Source organism: Marmota marmota, unplaced genomic scaffold, assembly GCF_001458135.2.
Source record: "Marmota marmota marmota unplaced genomic scaffold, marMar, whole genome shotgun sequence".
NCBI lineage: Eukaryota > Metazoa > Chordata > Mammalia > Rodentia > Sciuridae > Marmota > Marmota marmota.
Genome location: NW_026000005.1, coordinates 26,912,784 through 26,935,080, shown reverse-complemented (window position 1 = coordinate 26,935,080; position 22,297 = coordinate 26,912,784). Strand labels below are relative to the sequence as shown.

The 22,297-nt window shown below is 38.9% G+C and overlaps 1 protein-coding gene across 2 annotated transcripts in view; it reads left to right on the top strand.

Annotated features, from left to right (window-relative positions):
- Window positions 1-13,645, top strand: part of CUNH2orf80 (chromosome unknown C2orf80 homolog) — a 63,456-nt gene extending 49,811 nt beyond the window's left edge. For both annotated transcript variants that reach the window (XM_048808419.1, XM_048808418.1), the window contains 4 exons: window positions 6,291-6,378; window positions 6,680-6,798; window positions 9,796-12,300; window positions 12,400-13,645. In XM_048808419.1, the coding sequence (XP_048664376.1) occupies window positions 6,291-6,378; window positions 6,680-6,798; window positions 9,796-9,804 (216 nt within the window). In that variant the 3' untranslated portion in view covers window positions 9,805-12,300; window positions 12,400-13,645. The remainder of the gene's footprint in view (window positions 1-6,290; window positions 6,379-6,679; window positions 6,799-9,795; window positions 12,301-12,399) is intronic.
- Window positions 13,646-22,297: the final 8,652 nt, after the last annotated feature.

Genomic DNA, 22,297 nt, shown 5'->3' with positions numbered 1-22,297 from the left:
TATAAGAGACAGATATATATATATCTCCACTTTCTTTTTCCTTATATCTGACACACATTATTCTATAGGGCTATAATCACAGCCATAATAGCCCTATATTGCTATATAGCCTCCTTTTTAATTATTTTCTGTGTTTTAGGGTCATCTTTTTTAATAGATTATTTGCTTCTTAAGGTTGGAGGTCATAGTTGATGCTTATGGTTAATTCTTTACAGTTCTCACTGTGAAGGAACTCCCCAAAATATTTTTGCCATATTACTTGTCAATAAAAAGTGAAGGTGAAGTTTAGCAGTGCCTCTGCTAAGGGGTGTTATAAGCTGTTTTGTCAACAAAAAAGAACACAACTTCACTTTTTTCCTATATGATATAACAGAAACCCCAGAGTGATACTAAAATACAGAAGTTTACTTATATGAAAGGAATCGGGAAGTGGGCAACCAGTTAGTACCACAGTTTCACCAAATTGTGAGGAACACAGGTTCCTTTCAGGTCTCCATTGAGTCATTTCTACAGTGTGGCTGTCAACCTCATTATCTAATATGCTTGCTAGAGCTCCAGCCATCACATTATGTTTTAGGCAAGAGAAGATGAAGAATTGACTCCTTCTTCTTCTAAGGAAATGTACCATGAATCTCAGAGAACACTTGATCCTATGTACCATTGGTTAGCACCTAGCTGTATGGTCACACCTAGCTAGAAATGAGGATTTAGGATATAGACCTTAGCTGAAAAGAGGACATCTAACTAAGAATCAGAAGGCAAAAGATGGCTCTTGGGAGGCAGCTAGCAACCTCTGGCACATGATCTAGGCCATACCAGCCATAAGATTAAGTCAATTTGCTGTGAACAAAAATTTTGTTTTTCTGGGCTGGGGATGTGGCTCAAGCGGTAGCGCACTGGCCTGGCATGCGTGCTGCCCGGGTTCGATCCTCAGCACCACATACAAACAAAGATGTTGTGTCCGCCAATAACTGAAAAATAAAATGTTAAAGTTCTCTCTCAAAAAAAATATAAAATAAAGCATGGTCCTAATCCTTAATTAAACAGAAGACCCAAACACTAGTTTGTCAAATACTTTAAAAAAAATTTTTTGTTGTTTTTCTAATTCTTCTCCCAATAGATTGAAGGGATTTCAGCCCTTTAAAGTGATCCATTAGCCAGTGCCAAGAGTAGCCAGATCTTGTCTCACATGCAGGAATGTTACTATCCAAAAACCACCACATCTCAACTTGGAAGATAACAGGGGAGAAAAAAAAAATTGGTCTATCTTACGAAAACTCTTCCAGAGATTACGTTATCATGATATGAAACCAGCATAGCCTTTATTTCAGAGCCTGCTAAAAACACCAACCAACAAACAAACAAAAAAAAAAGAAAGAAAGAAAGAAAGAAAGAAAAATCATAGATTAATTTCTTCTGAGCATAAATGCAAAAATCTTCAACAATATATTAGCAAGTCAAATCCAGCCATTAACGGGATTTTATTCCAAATATACCAGGGGAGGTTAACACTAAAGAATCAATCAGTGTTTTCAGAAAAAAATATATATATTTTTTTCAGAATATATATATATATATATATATATATATATATATATATATATATATATTCTGAAAAAAAATTTTTTGACAAAATTCAGTGCCAATTCATATTTTTAAGAAAGCAACAAGTTTGAACTCTGGATGGCAGGGTGTCCATGTAGGTTCATGCTTGTAATGGACCACCAAGGAGCAGGAAGTTGATAGCAGGCAAGTTTTTTATGAATGGGGACAAGAATTTACTGTCCCTTCAGTTTTTCTGTGAACCTAAGATTGCTCTTAATAATAAAGGCTATTAATTTTTGAAAAACTTAAATGGCAAAGGTGATTAAATTTTATGTCGTGTGCATCTTATCACAATTTTAAAAACCTAGCAAACCAAGAAGACAAAAGAATTTCCTTATTTTGATAAATTATTTTTAAAAAACTACAGCAAATATCAGACTTAAAGATATATTCTCCCTGAGATGAGGAATAGAGCAGATACTTGCTATTGCCATTCCTCTTTCTTTTTCTTTTCTTTTTGGTACTAAGAATTGAACCCAGGGCTTTACCACTAAGCCACTTCCCAGGCCTTTTTGTTCTTGATTTTGAGACAGGTCCTCACTGAGTTGCTGAGATTGGCCTCAAACTCAAGATCCTCCTGTCTCAGTCTCGGTGTGTTGCTGGGTTTACAGGTGTGCGCCACCTCTCCTGGCTATACATTGTATTCTTAAAAGCTCACACAGTGAGTACTAAGTGCTTTTACCACAAAAATGATAACTGTGAAGCAATATACATATTAATTAGCTAGTCTTAACCATCCCATAATGTATACAGCATATACTCTAAAACATCACTCTGTTCATGCCTCCCTGGGATTATAGGCATGTGCCACCACACCAGGCATCGGTCCTCTTTAATATTGCATTGAAGATCTTACCCTGTGGGGAAAATAAGAAAAAATAAACAAGATTAAAGGATAATAGAAATAAAGAAGAGTATCTCTGAATGGGGTAGTGCACACCTGTGATTCCAGCTACTCAGGAGGTTGAGGCAGGAGGGTTGCAAGTTCAAAGATAACCTAGGCAATTAGCAAGTCCTCTTTCAAAGTAAAAAGGGTGGTGGATGTAGCTCAGTGGTAGAGGGCCCCTGGGTCCAATCACCAGTACTAGAAAAAGATTTTTAAAAAGAAAGGAGAGAAGAGGAAAGGACAGGACAGGAGGGGAGAGAAGAGAGGAGTCGTTCTTCAAACGTGACATAATGGATACTTTGAAATTCCAAAAGAATCAGTAAACTAGGGCTGGGGATATAGCTCAGTTGGTCAGGTGCTTGCCTTGCATACACAAGGCCCTGGATTCAATCCCCAGCACCACACATACACACACACACACACACACAGAAAAAAAATCAATAAGCTAATATATTAATAAGTGAATTTTAGTAAAGTTGCTGGATACAAGGTCAATATGAAAATTAGTTTATTTCTATATGCCAGGAGTAAAGAGAAAGCAAAATATAGAATTGATGCCATAGACTATAGTCACAAAAATACTTAGGAATAAAATTAATAAAACATGCACAAGGATTGATACATTGCAAATGTTACTGATACTAAAGAAGGCCCAAAAATGAATGAAGAGATACAGCATGTTCATGGGTTAGTAGGTGTATTATCATTTAAATCTCAGTTACCCCTAAAATAATCCAGAGATGCAACTCAACCCCAGGCAACATCCCAGAAGCTCGATCTCATTCCCTTTTTCCTTTTTCCCTTCTTTCTTTTCTCGGACATTGAAAAGCTGATTATAAAATTCATTAGGAAACACAAAGAGCCAAAAATAACCAAAGTGATCTTGAACACGGAAAGCAAAACTAGGAGACACAGCAGGTATCAAGGCTGACTGCAAAGCCAGTTGGGGAGAGAGGGGTTAAGGAGGTAAATATTCTATGATTCCATTGAGATTAAGTACAAAAACAGAAAAAAATTAAAGTTATAAGAAATAAGGATAATATTTTTCCTTAGAAGAAAGACAGTGGTGTCAAGGAATAATCACGGAGCTTTAAGGGTGCTTGTGACCAGGGTTTTGACTGCGTAGGTTGTTCTGTTAATGAAAATCCATTGAGCTATATATTTATGATATATCCATTTATTTCATCAGAATTTAATGAAAGTGCATAGCCGTTAAATCTAGCAATTCTCCATGTAGAAATTTAGTTTGTACTTAGATATGAGGTGTGGGGGGGGAGATGTTTGCTGCAATTTATTTGTAATAAAACAAATTGAACAAAACCTCAAAGTGCATTGATTGAAAAACAGTCACATGCATTGTGTACTTTTGTAATGTGGAGTATATAGTGCATGCATTAAAAAACTGAGTCACATCAGCATCTAATGCCAGGAAAAAAGAGCCCTGATATTCTTTTACAAATTGCAAAATAGTATAAGAATATAGTCCCTTTCATTAAAAGAAAAAAATCCCTCCAAAAAATCTACATAAACCACACAAAGTATCTATAGCTAAAATTCTATGGAAATACAGATTTATACCTACTTTGAAGGGATACCAGTTAAATGGGTACTTGACCATTACCAAGGTGATCATTGAAAGTTTGGAGTGATCGAGTAGAAAAACCACTGGCCTGGAAAACTAAAATGAGCATTTATTTTCTTATCATTTTCTCTTAATGTTTGCCTCAATCAAATATATAAAGGGTGTCTTATTAATAAAATGGCACATTTCCTGAGATGCATACACAAAGAGAATTGTGTAATCATCTTGTACTTCTTAGAAATAAGAGCCCTTCCTATAAATAAAAAACCTAATCTCTATTGATGAGAAGGCAGAAAGTTGCTGATTCTGCAAGAAGAGGGACTCTAAGTTCAGGCTTCCTGGCTCTGATTAGTTAAATGTCAGCAATTCACTCAACCTTTGTCTGGTAGATAAGGTAGGATCCTGTAGAGGAAATGGCAGCCCAGGAGCTGCCATGGGCTCTTGTATACAATGACCGGGCTGGGAAATGGTAATGATGTAAATAATAATTCTCATCATCATCGTCAAATCTAAAATACAGTGCTGACACTTTTCTAAGCATTTTATATATGCTAACTCTAATCCTTGCCACAACGCTATAAGGCCAGTATTGTTAATATCACATAAATAAGCAGGCACAGAGAAGGTAAGCGGCTGCCAAGGTGCAACTTGTTTCCAAACACAGCCATCTGGGCACCAAAATCCATGGTGTTAACTACCAGTCCCTTGACTAGTATTAGTCAATGATATTTGAGGGTCCAGTATGGGGTGGGCACTTTGTAAGGCACTGGATGAGCTCAGTGGCCTGCTTTCTCCCACCCTCCAGTCTCTTCCCCACATAGGAGCCACAGAGGTCTTTGATTTAATTTTGTTTCTTTTGTGGCACGTGCTGGGCAAGTGCTCTACCACTGAGCTAGGCCTGCAGCCCCAGCGTGATCCCTGGGTTTTCTGTTTGTTTGTCATACAGGGGATGGATTCCCAAGGGCACCTTACCACTGAGCTACCTCCCCAGCCCTTTTTTTATTTTATTTTTAACTTTGAGACACGGTCTCACTAAGATGAGGAAGCAGATGAGGTTCACAGATGAAGGAGCAGATCACTCAGCACTGGGGTTAGGGGGACATTGGGACAAGTTTCTCAGTCTCTGAGGCTGGCCTCAAACTTACAATCTTGCTGCCTCAGCCTCCCAATTTGCTGGGACGACACGGGTGTGCCACTGTGCCCAGCCCAGAGTGATCTTTTTAAAATCCTAAATCAGATCTTGTCACACTACTGCTTAAAATGACTTGGCTGGCTTCCCTGCACCTGACTGACAGAGACCTACGTGATCTGGTGCTTCCTCACTCGGTTTCCCACCCCACTGTCTTCCCTGCTGTGTCTGGAAAGCTTGAGCTTATCTCAAGAATGTCCCTTTTGCTTTGCCCACAATGGCTCTCTCCAGCTCCTCCTCACCAGGCTGCTGTCCATCCTGTGAGCCTCGGCTGAAACCCCACTTCCTTCTAGAGGCTCCTCTGTCCATTCTGTTTGAAGTGGAGGCTGCCCTGTAACTCCCTGTCTCCTCATCTAAATGCACTCATTTAGTGCATTTATTGAGCTCCTCTCCAGGTGTCACTCCCCTGTTGTCCACTAGTTTATTGTTTCTCCTCACTGGCCTCACGCAGCTCCAGAAGGGCAGGAGTCCTGTCTGCCTTACAAACACCACAGCTCCTACAGCACGCCTGGCCCATGGCAGGTGCCCACAGCACACATGTTGCCTGCAGGGCGAGTCCCAGCCTTGAAGACACTTCCAGTGTAGTGCAGCCCCCAAGGTCATGACCAACTTCCATCCACTGGCCTTGTTCTATGGGACTCCATGCTTTAAGTTCACAGATGAGGGAGCAGATCACTCAGCAATGGGGGGTGGGGGGACTTTGGGGCAAGTTTCTCAGAAAAGGGGATTTTTCTCAAAGAAAAAGTGGGAGCCTCCAGGGAGAAAAAGAAGAAAGGGCTATTCAGGAAAAGGAAACTGTGAAGAGCGCCAGGGTGTGAGGGGCATTCTGGGCAGTGGGAACCAAGTACAGGAGCAAAGGCTGTGTGTGAAGTTCATGCTCCCTGAGTTTTGTGTGCCTCGGTGATGGATGTTATTAACATCTAAGCCCCCCGCGTTGGTGAAACAGAGTGCAGTTAAGAGCTGTGACTAACCGATGTCAACCAAATGAAGCTCCTGCAGCTTGTTAAAGCAGGACTGTTTCCTTGCAGGTTACCCGAGCTCCACTCTTCCGCCTCTCTTTGCACCCTTTTGCCATGTTAACGGCACCCAAAGCAGCAGAGTATGCCCGCAAACAGAGTAAGCCTGTTTATTTCCATCTGTTTTGAGAAATTTTAAATAAAATAGGATGTGGGCTCACAAACAAAGGTTAAAATTGACATGGTAACTCAGTTTCTAATTGAATTAAAAAGAATGGAGAACTTGAAGGACTTGATTCACACACCCCCACACCCCCATCACCCAAATCACAAGGTCTTATCTGTCAGATTCTTTGGTGGTGGGAGCAGAGTGGTCCAGAAGGGGAAGATCTGAAACTGTGGGGGGCACATTTTTTTTTTTAAGTTTTATATACAGATGCGGTTACTCTCTGTGCCTGCAGGTGTCAAGTTAAGAAGGGGAGCAATGAATAAAAATGCCACCAGTGGCTCTACAGAGGAAGCAAACGCCAGGAAGTGGAAGTCATCAAAGTGTTTTTCCGGCACATCACCAAAGAACACAGTAGGTTTAAAAACAATGAATTGGACCAAGCTGAGACCAAGTGTTTGGGGAGAACTCTGCTTATATTGTGATTAAATGTTGAGCCTTTGGAGTCAGATGTTCTGGATTTGAATCTAGAGCCTGCTGCTTAATAGCTGTGTGACTTCAGACAGGTACTTAACCTCTCTGTACACTAGCTTCTTCCTCTGCAAAATAGGAAGAATAATGGTACTTATCTCTTAAGGTTGTTGAGATGACTGAAGATTCTACATATTAAAAGAATAGAAGAGTGTTTGGCAGTTAACTCTAAATAAATATTAGCCATAATTATCTTTTCAGCATTTGAAAAATACTATTTGCACCAGACATAGTGGTGTACTCCTGTAATCCCAGTAACTTGTGAGGGCTGAGGCAGGAGGATTGCAAATTCAAAGCCACCTTCAGCAACTTAGCAAGACCCTGTCTCAAAACAAAAATTAAAAAACGGCTGGAGATGTGACTCAGTGGTTGAGCACTCCTAGGTCCAATCCTAGTGCCAAAAGAAAAGAAAAATATTATTTGCAAGTTAATTGGCCATTATTCTTAAATCAAATAAGTATATGAAAGAGGTTTATTTTATTCCTTATGAGAATTTTATTTCTTCCTGCTTGGCATCTCCCCTGCTCTTGCCCTGTCCATCTAATTTCCCATTTTTATGTTGCAGAATCAGAATGGTCAGAAGTGTACAGGGCTGGAGGGAATGAAAAAAGCAGTTCTTTTTCTTCCTGTTCTGAGTTCTCAATTATAATGTGCACAGTGAACACAAGTTCAAAAAGAAGTCAGAGAGATCAAGGTGGCCAACATAATAAAAGATAATAGGGGAGAGAATCCGAGAAGTGAGAAAGGCTGGGATATTTTAGGGTTCTAAGGTAGAAAAGAGAGAAGGAAATTTTGAAAATTGTACATTGAGATATGAATGGGTTTGTTTAAGAAGCACAAGTTTAGGGCTAGGGTCATGACTCAGTGGTAGAGCACTTGCCTAGCATGTGTGAGGCACTGGGTTCAATCCTCAGCGCTGCATATAAAAAATAAAGGTCCATCAATAACAACAATAAAAAGGTTTAAGAAAAAAAAAAGAAGCATACATTTAAACTTCAAATGCATTTTTATTTAGTTTGGTTGCTGAAATGAGAATTTCAAAAATATAATATGCACAGTGAACACAAGTTCAAAAAGTGAACTTGTTTAAAAAGAATTTTAAAATGTGACTCTCTTAATCAACTGAGCCACGTGGGGCTCAGTATTTCTTTAGGTTCTGGAGGCAAACTATTGATTGATTAGAAATTTAACCTCATCATAGAAACTGCTTTAGGAACTGCCTGGAATCTTTAGCCACGTTAGGGCTTTAATAAACATTATTCTAAAAATAGAATAATTGCTCTATGGAAAAATCAACACCATATTGAGTTTTGTTCTAAAGGTATTTGCTAGGATGAGATTTGAGAGTCTAGGTTTTCTAGAACATATCTTTGCTTCTGAAGAATTTTTTAAAGTCAAATGAGGTCATTTTCTTACATGATTTTGGAGACAGCAAGCTGAAGAAAGCAAAACAAGGCAAGAAACAAAAATAAAAACCAGAAATAGCACACACAAACACCCTGCACACATGTACAAAGTCATAGACTGATAATCCAGACTAAGCTGATACTGTCAAGTATAACTAATTAAAACAAATTAAAAAACTTAAAAAAAAAACAGATCCCTGAAACAGGGATTCATATACTTGTTTGGATCATATATGGATCCTGTGTAATGAGAATGTAATTCTAAAGATTAATTCAGTGGTGTTTTGTTTGTTTTGGTACTGGAGATCAAACCAGCGGTGCTTAACCCCTGAGCCACATCCCCAGCCCTTTAAGGTCTCACTAAGTTGTTGAGGCTGGCCTTGAATTTGTGATCCTTCACCTCATCCTCCCTAGTCCCTGGGATTACAGACATGCACCACCATGTCAGGCTCATGTTATTTTGAAAATATATTTTCATTCCATACATTTTCTTCTACAACTGCCACCCTAGGAATTTTCAGAGCGGGACCTTGACTAGGTATAAGCAGGGTGCTTGGCATACGTGACAGAAAAGAATTTCAGAACATGCCAGTCAGAGACAAAAGATTTGTTTAGGAAAGGAGATATGCATTCAAGGGAGAATGTGGTTATCTAAAAAGAAAGACATCTTTTGGGGTGAAGTAAGAAATACACATTCGAGGGAGAATGTGAGCCATCTTCAGAGAGATGGTCATGAATGACACCAGATAGAGAGGGAACACTTAAGTTTAAATTCAAAGCAATAGATGCAAAATTAAAAATAATATACTCCAAGCACAATACATAACTGCTAAGAAACTAAAAATGATTTGCTGTGGGTAGGGTTTGTTAAAAGAAGTACAACTTTATTTATTTATACTTTGAAATAATTTCAAGCTTAGAGAAAAGTTGCAAGCATAACTCAGGGAACCCATACATACCTTTTACCCAGATTCATCAATTGTTAATACTTTATTTCATTTGCTTTGCCATTTTCTGTCTCTTACCTCTGTGTGTATATAGTTACAAATGTATAATCTTTCCTTAGTCCTTAGAAGTTATACATAGCCTATCACTTTGTCCCAGAATATATCAGTTTGTATATCCTAAGACCAAAATCTATCTCTTACACAACCATGATCAATTTCAGAATATCTAACACTGATACTTTTAATCTATATAATTTTGTTGACAGACCTAATAATCTTTTTTAAGCATGTTTTTCATTCTGCATAGGATCCAGTGTGAGATCACATATTGTATTTTGAGAAATGTAACTAATTTCCAAATCTATGAGAACAGTTCCCTGGAAATTCTTTTATACCTACATGTAGCTACTACATCTTTGTCAGTAAATTGGTATCTGATATTTGACCTGAACTTGCTATAGATTGGTGTTATTTGTGTGCATGTTCTATTGATGTCTTGATACCAAAATCATCCTTTTATTCTGCAGGTCACTTAGAAACTTGGACTTGGACCAAGGAACTTCATAATAGAGTCTCTGGGAGCAAACAAGAAACATCATCTTAAAATTGCATCTCTTGCTGGCACATTTTTCTTTACAGTTGGCTTTTGATTCAGACAGCGCTGAAAGTTATTAGCGAGGTTGAGTTTCTTCTCTTAGAAGCATATTGCACAGCAACATTTTGGTAAAAGACAAAAATGTGTGTATCTTATGCTACTTCATTATGACTAAAAGACTTGGAGAATTCAGAGTACCTAATATTTCTATGTCAGGCTGGCTTTGTAGCACATTTTACAAATATGTAGTATTGAGTATTGCACAGTAGTACAGTAGGAGACGGTTTTCCAAAGTTTTAATGCAAAATAAAATTAATCTATCCTTGATTGACTTAGCTATGTCCTAAAATGAAAAATATTTAAAATTGCATCAATATAGTTTTTTGTTTGTCTGTTTGTTTTGGTATTGGGGATTGAACCCAGGAGCTCTTTATCTCTGAGCTGCATCTTCACCCCATTTTGATTTTTTTTTTTTAATTTTGAGACAGGGCCTCACTAACACACTTAGGGGCTGGCTAAGTTGCTGAGGCTGGTCTCAAACTTACAATCCTCCTGCCTCAGCTTCCCAAGTCACTAGGATTACAGGCATGCGCCATTACATTCAGCTTCTCATCAATAGAGTTTTAAAAGAAAAATGGATGCAAGTTTTCTCTCAGTAGAATATAAGAACTACTAGGAAAAGAAAATGTTCTGTTCTTTCAGTACTTTTTCAGAATGTCGACTAGGCACATGGTTTAGCCTGTCAAGATTTGTAATGACAGTTGGATCAAATGAATATCAGTACAGATCATACCTTTCTCAAGGTTTGGGTATGCCAACTTTCTGAAGAATAGTTTCCTTAGCATGTGCAAAAGCACCTGTGGGGGTTTTTTGACTGAAAATGGTGATGTTTCCATGTGGGCTTGTGGCTGGGGCATCCAAACCAGCCTTTGCACACTGGATCTGATTGTAGTTGTTTTTGAGATTTACCAGGAGACTTGCAACATTAGGAGGGAGAAAGGAGTGGGAATTGGCAACCTGTGGTCACTGTAGACACTGTCAGGGGACTAGCCTAGGACTTTGTACAGATTTTTTTTTTTAATCTAGCTCTGCTAGTTATGAGAAAAGATCTTTTCTTTGTGGCTATTTCTGTCTCTCCTTTTGCCATCTGCATACTGGCTGTAAGTGTTGCCTGAGGGTTTTTGCAAATAGCATTGTGAATGTGCTGCTAGCCATAGTTAGATATCTTTCTGGAGTCCCTCCATTGGTCTGAAGCACAAAGGTGTTTGATTTCATCACACCACATACACAGGGGATGGGATGACAAAGGACCATCTGAGGTTTGGAGCATCCTCAATCCCTGCATATCTGAGGAGTGCTTCCAAACATGTCAATTGGCAGCAATGGAGAAAGCTCCTCAGGCAGTCACCTGGACTCAATGAAACAGTAACACAAGCAAATCAAAACATGAATTTTAAAAACAAAAAGCAACCCTAGAAGAAGGGCCGTGGCAGAAGGGGAGTGAAAGCACATGTGGGTTTTTTTGACTGAAAATGGTGATGTTTCCATGTGGGCTTATTGTCCTGCTCTTTGAGTGTCTCAGACTCTTGGGAGATAGCTTTATTTTTAGCTTGAGAAGTGTTTACTCTCATGACAAAACATATCTATTTCCAAAAGTGCTTTTCACCATTAACTCAAATTCATACATTTAAAAACTAATGTGACTATTTTTATCACATGAAATTGCAATATATGTTTATGATAGAAACTAAGGAAATAGAAAGCAGCAAAAGAAATAAAAACATAAAACTGAGACCTGTAATCTTTCCATTCATCGATAACCATGATTGACATTTTAGTATATACACAGTTCTAATCATTTTATCCTAAACATGCTAAAGTTTTTAAAAATCAAAACCATATTATGCTGATGAAGAAATGCAATTGTCTTTTGATTAAAGGATATTTTAAGATCTTTTGTTTCCCCTTTGCACTTCAAGTCCTTCTGGAGTTCATATGATTTCCGGTGAGCTCCCTCGGATGGAACCACCAACCTCCATCTCAGCAGCTTCTATAGGCCAACTGCAAAATGCTGGGCATGTAATGTATTTCTAGAGAGCTGCATAGGATGAGAAGTGTGCCCTTTGTCTCCAAGGTCATAATGGCTCTGCTGACTTTAATTCCTTTCACTGGAGCTAGTGAGGACGACTCCAAAATGCCAGAGAGAATGAGAGCCCCCTGCCCCATGATCCCAAATGAAAAAAAGAGAGAACACAGAAATCCCCTTACGCTTTACCCCCACGTCGCTTTTGTGTTGTTCTTCACAGCAGTCATCCTGATCTATCTATCTATCTATCTATCTATCTATCTATCTATCTATCTATCTATCTAATCAGCTGCCACACTTGTCCCCATCACACTGGACGCTGATCATTCGCTCTCCACAACTATGGGGAAGGTGAGCCAATCCAAGTGTCATACGTGTCTATCAAGTGTCTAGTCTGTGGGGGATGTTCCTTCAGGCTGACCATGTGCTGTCACCTTGTTCCCACTGCAGATCATATTCTAGGAGGACCGGGGCTTCCAGGGCCGCTGCTACGAGTGCAGCAGCAACTGCCCCAACCTGCAGACCTACTTCAGCCGCTGCAACTCCATCCGCGTGGACAGCGGCTGCTGGATGCTCTATGAGCAGCCCAACTACCAGGGCAACCAGTACTTCCTGCGGCTGGGGGACTACCCCGACTACCAGCAGTGGATGGGCTTCAATGACTCCATCCGCTCCTGCCGCGTAATTCCTTTATGTGAGTCTTGCTTCCACCTGACTGATGTGAGAGGTCAGCTCCTGTCAAGTTGTTTGTTCCCAATAGTGTACTAGAGCTCACTGTAAAGACAGCAAGATCCCACCTTCAAATATTTATATATATATATATATATATATATGTAAAATTGATCTCCCCCCCCAAAAAAAAATATATATATATCCTGTAATCTATATTTTTCTTCCTTAAGGACCTCAACATTACTTTGGAGAATAAGAAATTATGACCTTTAAAAATAAAAATTGGCTGAATAGAGATATAGGATACCCATCCATAAAAAGAAAGAAATTCTGTCATGTGTAAAGACGTGGATGAACCTAGAGGACCTTATGTTAAGTGAAATAAACCAGACACAGAAAAACAAATGCCTGTAATCTCACTCAGAAGTGAAATCTTAAAACGTTGATCTCAGAGAAAGGAGAATGGTGGTACTAGAAGCTAGGGCAGTTGGTAAGGAGGGAAGGTTTGGGGACATGTTGTTTCAAGGATGTATAATCATAATAATCACAGGTAGGAAGAATAAGTCCAGAAATCTATTGTACACTTGATGATTACAGTTAATGACTATATATTGCATTCTTTTTTTTTTTTTCACTAGGGATTGAACCCAGGAGCACTTTACCACTGAACTACATCCACAGCCCTTCTAATTTTTTTTATTTTGAAGCAGGGTCTCCCTAAGTTGCTTAGGGAATCGAACTTGCAATCCTCCTGCCTCCGCCTCCCACGTTGCCGGGATTACAGGCATGCGCCATCATGCCCAACTATATATTGTCTTCTTAAATGCTAAGACAGTGGATGTTAAGTGCTTTCACCACAAAAATGATAACCATGTGTCGATACCCATATGTATTAGCTAGCTTTAACCACTCCACAGTGTATACAGTATACGCTTAAAAGCATCACGTCGTGCATGATAAATATTACAAATTTACCTGTCAATTCAAAAATAAATAAACTTTAAAAATAAATTTAAAGTTGAAAGCATCTAGGCAATCTCTAATTAAAAAAAAAAATCATCTTGCTCAGTCAAGAAAAAAGCCCACACAGGTAATTCTTTTTTAATGATAAAAAGTTAACCACCCATGCGAGAGCAATGTAGATAGAACATCTCTGATTGTACCACTGGTTCTCTTCACTACTCTCCATGACACACTGATCCAGAACCTAGAATACTGTGTTTCGTCACCTGTGGCTTTCAAGTGATCATCATCAAATAGTTTCTTAAAATGAAAGAGACAGATAATTGATTAGGATTTCATGGGTCTTGGTTCTCACCAAAGTGCTGCTTCATGTTTCTTAGTCACATGAAACATGTTTATACTTTGTGATGTCACCAAATCATGTGGCATGGCAAAGAGATTCAAGAATAGAAAGAGGCCCTGGGTTCAATTCCCAGTGCTGCCAATAAACAAACAAACAAACAAAAGAACAAATAAATAAATAAAAGTTAAGCTAGAAAAATTTTCAGATGCACAAAGAGATAAAAACAAGCAGAAACCCAAATTGTACAAATCACTTGGCCAAATACCCTTTGAAGTGACGTGTGGACCAGAGTAAATAGGAATCACTGTATATCATGAGTGCAAAATGGAACCTTAAAACAAGCTGGATAGGACCCAGTTCTATGGGGCCGAAATGCAAATGGGAGTTAAAATTCTATCTGCAGACACATTGATCAGGGCTGTGGAGAGTGGCTACTTACAAGGGAAAAACACTACTATTCCCTGTGTTTCAATGCTAGTTTTTGTTTTGTTTTATTTTGTGGTGCTGGGGATTGAACCCAGGGGTTTAGTGCATGCAAGGCAAGCACTCTACCAACTGAGCTAAATCCTCAGCCCTCAACGCTAGTTTCTTCTGCAAGATCTCCAGTTCACTGGTCAGGTCAGCTTTATTTTAATACTCTTCCTAATTTGTTAGAACAATAACACAAGGAGTAGGATTAGGGAGAAACTTTTTAGAGGATTGTCGGAAAAGCTCATTTCATGAAAATAAAAGGCTGACTGTGTCAGTATTGTTTGTACCACACATATGTGCCGTTCATTTTTGTTCTTTTGTTGATTATCACAACAGACCAGCTCGCTTAGGATAAGGCTGTATGAGAGAGGTGACTACAGAGCCCTGGTGTCTGAGCTCAGGGAAGACTGCTTCTGAATCCACAATCGCTACCCTCTCAAGGAGATTTACTCCGTCCATGTGTTGGAGGGCTGCTGGGTCCTCTACAAGATGCCCAACTACAGGGGGCAGCAGTACCTGCTCAGGCTAGGAGACTACAGGTGCTACCACGACTGGGGCACAATGGACACCAAAGTCGGCTCTCTGAGACGGGTCATCCATTTGTATGAAGCAGTGCTTTTCTTTATGATCCACATAGAGATGCAATAAATAAACTTTTTTTCTGGCACTAAGTGGCTCTTGCTTATCATTAAGTAATAATTGAATTGTAAATATGTGGTGACTCCTAGACTACTTACCTGACCCTGAAAGGTGTTTTGAATATCCACTTAATTCCTGATGGTCAGGCATACATTTCTGTCTGGGGAGAAGGCAGGTTGTTCCCACCTTCCTACAGTCTGAAGGAGAGAGGAAAGATTAATATAATGAACAACTATTAGAACCCACAGAGAGAAGAAAATGCATAATCTACTGTGGCTGGCACACCAAACACAGAGATTGCTGGAGGGCAAGGGTGGCTGATGTCTCAGACAAGACTAGTCAAGAAAAGATACATAAAGACAGGCTTTTAAGTAGAATTTTCCAAAGCAGAGAAGGGCAAGACTACTTGATTAGATCATCATAATAAGAAAAGTGCTAAACAAGAATTAAATAGCCTAGTTTCTTATGCAGTCTCTACTACTAATTAGTAGAGTGACCAACTCAGCCCAGTTTCCCTGGGACTCTCCCAGTTTAAGCTCCAAAGGTCTTTGGACCCTCAGTTTCAGGGAGATCACTGTGATTAGTTACCCTACTTTCTAGCTTATCCCTTTGAACAAGTCGCTTCTTATCTGCTTTGTGTCTAATTCACCTTATGGAAAATAACAACTGATAATAAATGCCCACCTCACTAAATCCCCAAATGGGAAAAGATTGTAAATACAATTTAAATTATCATATCAGTGCAAATGTAAGGAATCCATATGTCCTTAGTGTTCCCTCAAATTCAACAGCACCATATGGTTATCATTAGTTTGGATGCCACTGTGAATTTGTATTGAGATGCAATTATCAAAGACTCAGTTGTATAGCATAAGGTTTAAATATGTGCTACTGTGCCTGTCACTGGGATTTCTTCTCACTCAGTACAGCTGCTCTCCTGGAATATTTCCAAGTCATATATCTGATCAGATTCTAAAGTTGAGAATATATAAATTTTGCAAATTTATATAAGCAAAATTAATGCTCCATCCCTATTGACTTCTTTGTAGAATTTGATAAGTTCTGATTCTAAAATCCATATAGAATTGTAAGTGATCCAGAATAGCCAAAACAATCTTGAGAAAGGACAAAATAAAAAAAAAAAAAGGAAGTGTTCACATTTCCCAGTTTCAAAACTTACCACAAAACAATGGTAATAAAAGCGTGAGGTGCTAGCATAAGGACACACTATAGATAAATGGAAAGAATTGAGAGTCCAGAAGTAAACCCGGGTCCAACTGAGTTTTGCCAAAATGTGAAGACCATTCATGGAGAAGGAAGAGTCTTTTCCACAAGTGGTGCTTGGACAACTCTACGTCTCACATGCAAAAACAAATGAATCGGGATATCTTACTAAAAATGAACTCCAAAGGGAGTAAAGACTTTAAGGGTTACAACTCAAACTATAAAATTCTTAGAAGAAAACATATGCATAAATCTTTGTGACCTTTTATTAAACATTGATTTCTTAAATATGACACTAAAACAATTTGCAATGAAAGAAAAAACTTGAACTTCATCAAAATTTAAAAATTTTATGCACCAAAAGATACTATCAAGAAAGTAAATTAGGTAGAGGGAAGTGCAGGCAGGGGAGGGGACGTGGGAACAGGAAGGATAGTAGAACGAAACAGACATTATTTCTGTATGTATATATGTGACTGCTTGACCAAAATGATTCTACAACATGTCCACTCAGAAAAATGAGAAATTATATCCCATTTATGTATGATATATTAAAGTGCATAAACACATTCTACTGTCATGCATAACTAATTAAAACAAATAAAAAATTTTAAAAAATAAAGAAAGAAGGTAAAAAGATAGCTCACAGAATGTGAGAAAATATTTCCAAGTCATATATCTGATCAGATTCTGAAGTTGAGAATATATAAAGAACTTTTACAACTCAACAACAAAACTAGAATGACCCAATTTAAAAAAATGGGCCAAGTATTTGAGTATACATTTTCCCAAAGAAGATATATAAATAGCCAACAAACAAATGAAAAAATGCTCAAAATCATTAGTTATTAGGGAAAAAGCTAATCAAAACCAACTTGAATCTAATGTATGAAATATGATATGTCAAGAGCTTTATAATGTTTTGAACAACCAATAAAAAAATAAATTAAAAAAAAAAACTACAATGGGATACTACTTAATGTCTATCAGGGTGTCTATAATGATCTTTTTAAATCTTCAAAACAGAAAATACCTAGTGTTGGAGATAATGTGGAAAAATTGGAAACTTCATAAATCATAAATGTGGGAATGTAAAATGGTACAGTCTCCATGGAAAATGATTTGGAAGTTTCTCAAAAAGTTAAACTTACAGTTATCTTATGACCCAGCAATTCTACCCTGGTATATAACCAAAGGAATTGAAAATAGATATTCAAACAAAACTTTATGGCATAAGTCCTCATAGTGGCACAATTCACAATAACCAAAAGATGGCAACAACCCAAATATCCAAATATCAATGGATTTTTATATAAACAAAATGTGATAAATATATAAAATGAAATATTATATGGCCATAAAAAGGAATGTAGCACTAACACATGCTACAATATAAATGGACCTGGAAAACATTATGTTAAGTTTAAGAAGCAAGACCATATATTATGCATAATAATATAAGACCATAAGATAATATAAGACCATATATTATGCAATTCCATTTATAGGAAATATTCAGGGCAAGCAGATCTACAGAGATAACAGGTAGATCAATGGTTCCTGAACTCTATTTTAACAAAAAAGAAAACCTAAGTACCATGTTTCACTAAAAATAATTTGATTAACTTCAAGTTTTGTTTTAATCTGGCTGAATGAAAGATTTAGAAAACTGCATTTTATGGGCTGGGGATGTGGCTCAAGCGGTAGCGCGTTCGCCTGGCATGCGTGCGACCTGGGTTCGATCCTCAGCACCACATACAAACAAAGATGTTGGGTCTGCCGAAAACTAAAAAATAAATATTAAAAAATTCTCTCTCTTTAAAAAAAAAAAAGAAAACTGCATTTTATCTGATAAAACTCAGTAAGCCACATGTTTCCTCCTCTATAAAAGGAGGGGTTTGGACAAGATAAGCTCTAGTTTTCCTTCCAGCTCCAACACTTCAGACTCCATTCAGTTTTGAGGGGAGTTATACCAATGGTTCAAGGTGGGCTTTGAAGCCCACAAACTTGGTTTTGGGCTTGACCACCTAGAGGATGTATGGACTTGAACAAGTTATTTATCCTCCCTAGCCCCAGTTTTCCTACTTTCATCTTCCCATGAGGAATAAATGAAATACCCCTGTAAATGCTAGCATGCAGTAGAGGCTTAGTATGTTGGAGTTATAACTCCATTGGTTTTGCTAAAGTTGTGCTATGTACATGGACATGCTGTATACATAGATGTTGTAAGGACAAACATCAGAGTAAATGAGTCTTTTTCCAGAATATTTCTCTACTTTAAAGGGATTTGAAATTCTCAGTGTCCTTTTGACAGTTACCTATTACTGCTGTCTTAGCAGTCTACACACAAATGGATGAACCAAGAATTACAGAGCCCTTTACAACTGGTTAAATGCTGAGATCTTACAGTGAGCCTGAAGAAATCAATCAGTTGGTCAAAATGCTGAAGTTTACTGGAACTCCTGTAAGGACCAAAGATTCTCATGATAGATAGGCTATTGGCGTGCTTGGGCTTGTGGAAACTAAAACAACAAAACAAAACATGGCATTGGACCTGATATGAGAATTGTATAATTTAAGAAGATATAAGATAGGCACAATTGAAAGTATAACATCTAAAACAAGTCACTGGTATACGGAAAGACAATTAATTTAGGCCTTGGGGCACATAGGCATGAGTTCAATTCTTGCATCCTCCATTCATTATCTACGCATATTTTTATGGAGTCGTCTCTCCATGGTGATCATACTGCAGTTAGGCTTGGTCAGTCATGGCCCCTGGCCTGGACTGGGTACTTCATAGAGCTTCATTCTGGCCTCCTCCAGCTGAACTCTTACCCATAGCCAGGAGCTGTGTCCACATCTCTCCTCCAAAACCATTCTCCTTATACTGGGAGCTCCAGAATTGCCTTCATTTAGACTGAACCTCACTCCCAAGACTTCAGAGGGAGTCTTCATCAGGACTCTCCTGCTGAGGACACTTGTAGCCAAGGAGCAGCTATTGGGGGGTATGGGATGTGGATGGAGCTCAGATTTGTGAGGATTGGAAAGAAAAGCATAATCCACGGAGGGAGAGGAGGGTTCTGAAAATGCTGCAGGAGAACGCAGATTTTAAACTAAAACATTTGCACATGAGTTGAGGAGGGAGGGAAATAAACCACTAAGGCTTCTAAAAGACCTCAGGTAAATTTGATATGTCCTAAATGATTTTATGTTTAGAAGAACCCAGGGTTATATCTGTTTGTTTGTTTTTGCAGTGCTGAGGATGGAACCCAGGACCTTGCCCATGCCAGACAGGTGCTCCACCTATCACTCAGCTACACTCCCAGCCATTGCAAATTTTAATTTGAGACAGGATCTTTGCTGCTTAGTCTGGCCTCAAAATTGCAGTCCTTCTGCCTCATCACTCACCTCCCTGACCAGCTGCTGGGATTATGGGCATGTGCTAGGCTACTGTACGTGGCTGAAGCCAGGGTTGTATTAGATTGATTCAAATGTTTTGATGTGCAAATTTCTTATTTTAACTATGAGTTCCTAAAGGATCTTAAATGGCTTTATTTTTTTTTTTCTGATTTATAAAAAGGCCTATCTTTTTAAGACTGAGTTCTGTACTTATTTTTAAAGGAAACAAATTATATATATATATATATCTTTAGTGTTATATTCAGTATTCAACTATTTGTGATAAAAAGGACTCAAATAATCTTCAGTCTCCTAATCTACCTCATGCTCTAGGACAGTGGGGGTGGACGTGGCTGACAATACAAAGAGTTATAACAAAGCCTGTCTTGCGGCCTTGACCCCTTCATCTTCTAAAATATAAGAAACTGATAATTTCTCTCATTTCCCTTCACAAAAATTCTACTGAACTCTTTTTGCTTCCTTTTTTTTTTCCTGTCCATTTTCACTCTCTCAGCCCATCTCTCCTGTCTATTAATTTCTGAGACCTTAACACAACAGGCCTGATTATGCTCTGGCCCATTTCAATGCCCTCCACTTCCCCAGGGAAGCCTCCACTCTGTCTACACAGCTGGCCAGTCTTCTCAGGTCCCCAATGACAGGACAGAACCAGCAGTATGGTAGTGGGCGAGCAGGAGAAAGCACGTTTTGGGACATGAGTGTGATGTCTGGTCTTTGGACACCCACATGAATGACCTCATGTGGGAGAGTCGTTTTTTTTTTCCAGAATGGGACAGCAATCATTATTGGTTTAACTGTCATTCATGTGTCTGGGGCTCCATTCACACATCCTATTAATTAGTAAGTAGTTATAGGGAATGGAGAAGTGTGGCATGGTGCTTATCCTGGGCTCATAAACCTGATGAAGAGACTGAACCTGGGAAAGGAGACACCTTACAAGAAAGACAATGCTTAAGGGCTGTTGGACGGTAATGAAATGATGGAGACATGGAATGGAAGGGAGAGAGGAGGAAGAGTCAGTTTGGGGAAGATATTTCCTAGGAAGTAGGTCCTGGACTGCTGTGAAGACTGGGAAGGAGGAGTTCAACTTCAGGGACAGTGAAGATGTTCTAGTCTTTGGGAACAACAACCTTCCATATGCCCAGATCATCACAGATGCTGGGGGTGGGGGGGATAAATCTCCCTTGTGAGCCCTTCTGGGCTGCCAAAATTTAAAACAAATATAGTTTTCAGGTGAATTTTGTCTATGTCCACTATTTCTCTACTTAGCCATAAACATTCAATTAAACGGTAAGTGGAAGGACATTTTTCCTGACTTGTCCTTTTCCAAATTGTTTCAAAGATCTCAAAGCATTTGGAGTGGGTTGGGTATCAGGGATTAATCAGGGGCACTTAATCCCTGAGCCATATACCTAGCCCCCCCACTTTTTCTTTTTTGAGACAAGGTCTTGCTAAGTTGCTCAGGGCCTCGCTAAGTTGCAGAGGCTGGCTTTGAACTTGTGATCCTCCTGCCTCAGTTTCCTGAGCTGCTGGGATTGCAGGCATGTGCCACCATGAAGCATTTTAATAAAAGTATCACAGCTACAAGGTAATGAATAGCAAAATAGAAAAAAAGGGAGAGGAAGAGAGGGAGAAGGAGAGAAGGAGGAGGAGGAGAAAACTGCATTAGTAGTATGAAAAAAAAGGGAGAAGTTCTGCTGCTAGGCAAATCAGGTCAAATCACATGATAGACCTGATATAATCACACGCACACACACACACACACACACACACCAAGCACACACATCTAAACCTCCATTACAGCTGATGAATAAAACTGGTTTCTGCACTATAGTCCACCAGCCACAGTGAGGCGATTTTAGGATAGGGCTGGCCGTGAACTCACGGTTATGTGCTCATTGGAGGATTTTCCTGACTATTGGCATGTTCCATTGCACTCACTCTTGTGAGTGCAGCAGCCACCACTCCAACCTGCAGTCCTGCAGCAATGTGGTCACACAGGTGGACTGCCAGAGCTGGATGCTCTGTATGAGGCAGGTACATTGACCACCAGGTGCAGTTAGACTTCAATGACTCCATCCTCTCTAAATGCACAGAGATGTTATACCTCCCTTTGCACCCGACTCAAGATCAGGCACAAACACAGAGTCATCGTTTGATGGAGATATCAAAATTACCAAACAGAAAATTAAATCAGTTAAATCAAAGTTTCTTAATACTGTGTGTGAAATTATCCCTTGATCACATTTAGTCTCCATACCACAGTCAAAAGTATAGACACTATGACACCAAAGGTCAGAAATGCAAACATATTATTAATTGATGTTCAAAGGTATGAATACTCACCTGTAGCATTTACTAAAATATTAATAAAGACTCTCTTTGACCAATATTTCAGTCAGTCTTCTCTGAGTCCTCAACCTGACTAGATCTAAACTTGGACTTTCCTCTCTATCCTGGTAGAATCTGGTTTGAGCAAGAATTCTGCTAAGTTAATTTAGTGACCATCTCCCATCCCTGGTAACTGCCCACCCTGGCCTGCCTTCAGTAATAATACTGTCAAGTCAGTTTAGCCAGAAATCCAGATATTCTGATGATTTTGGACTTAGTCATATG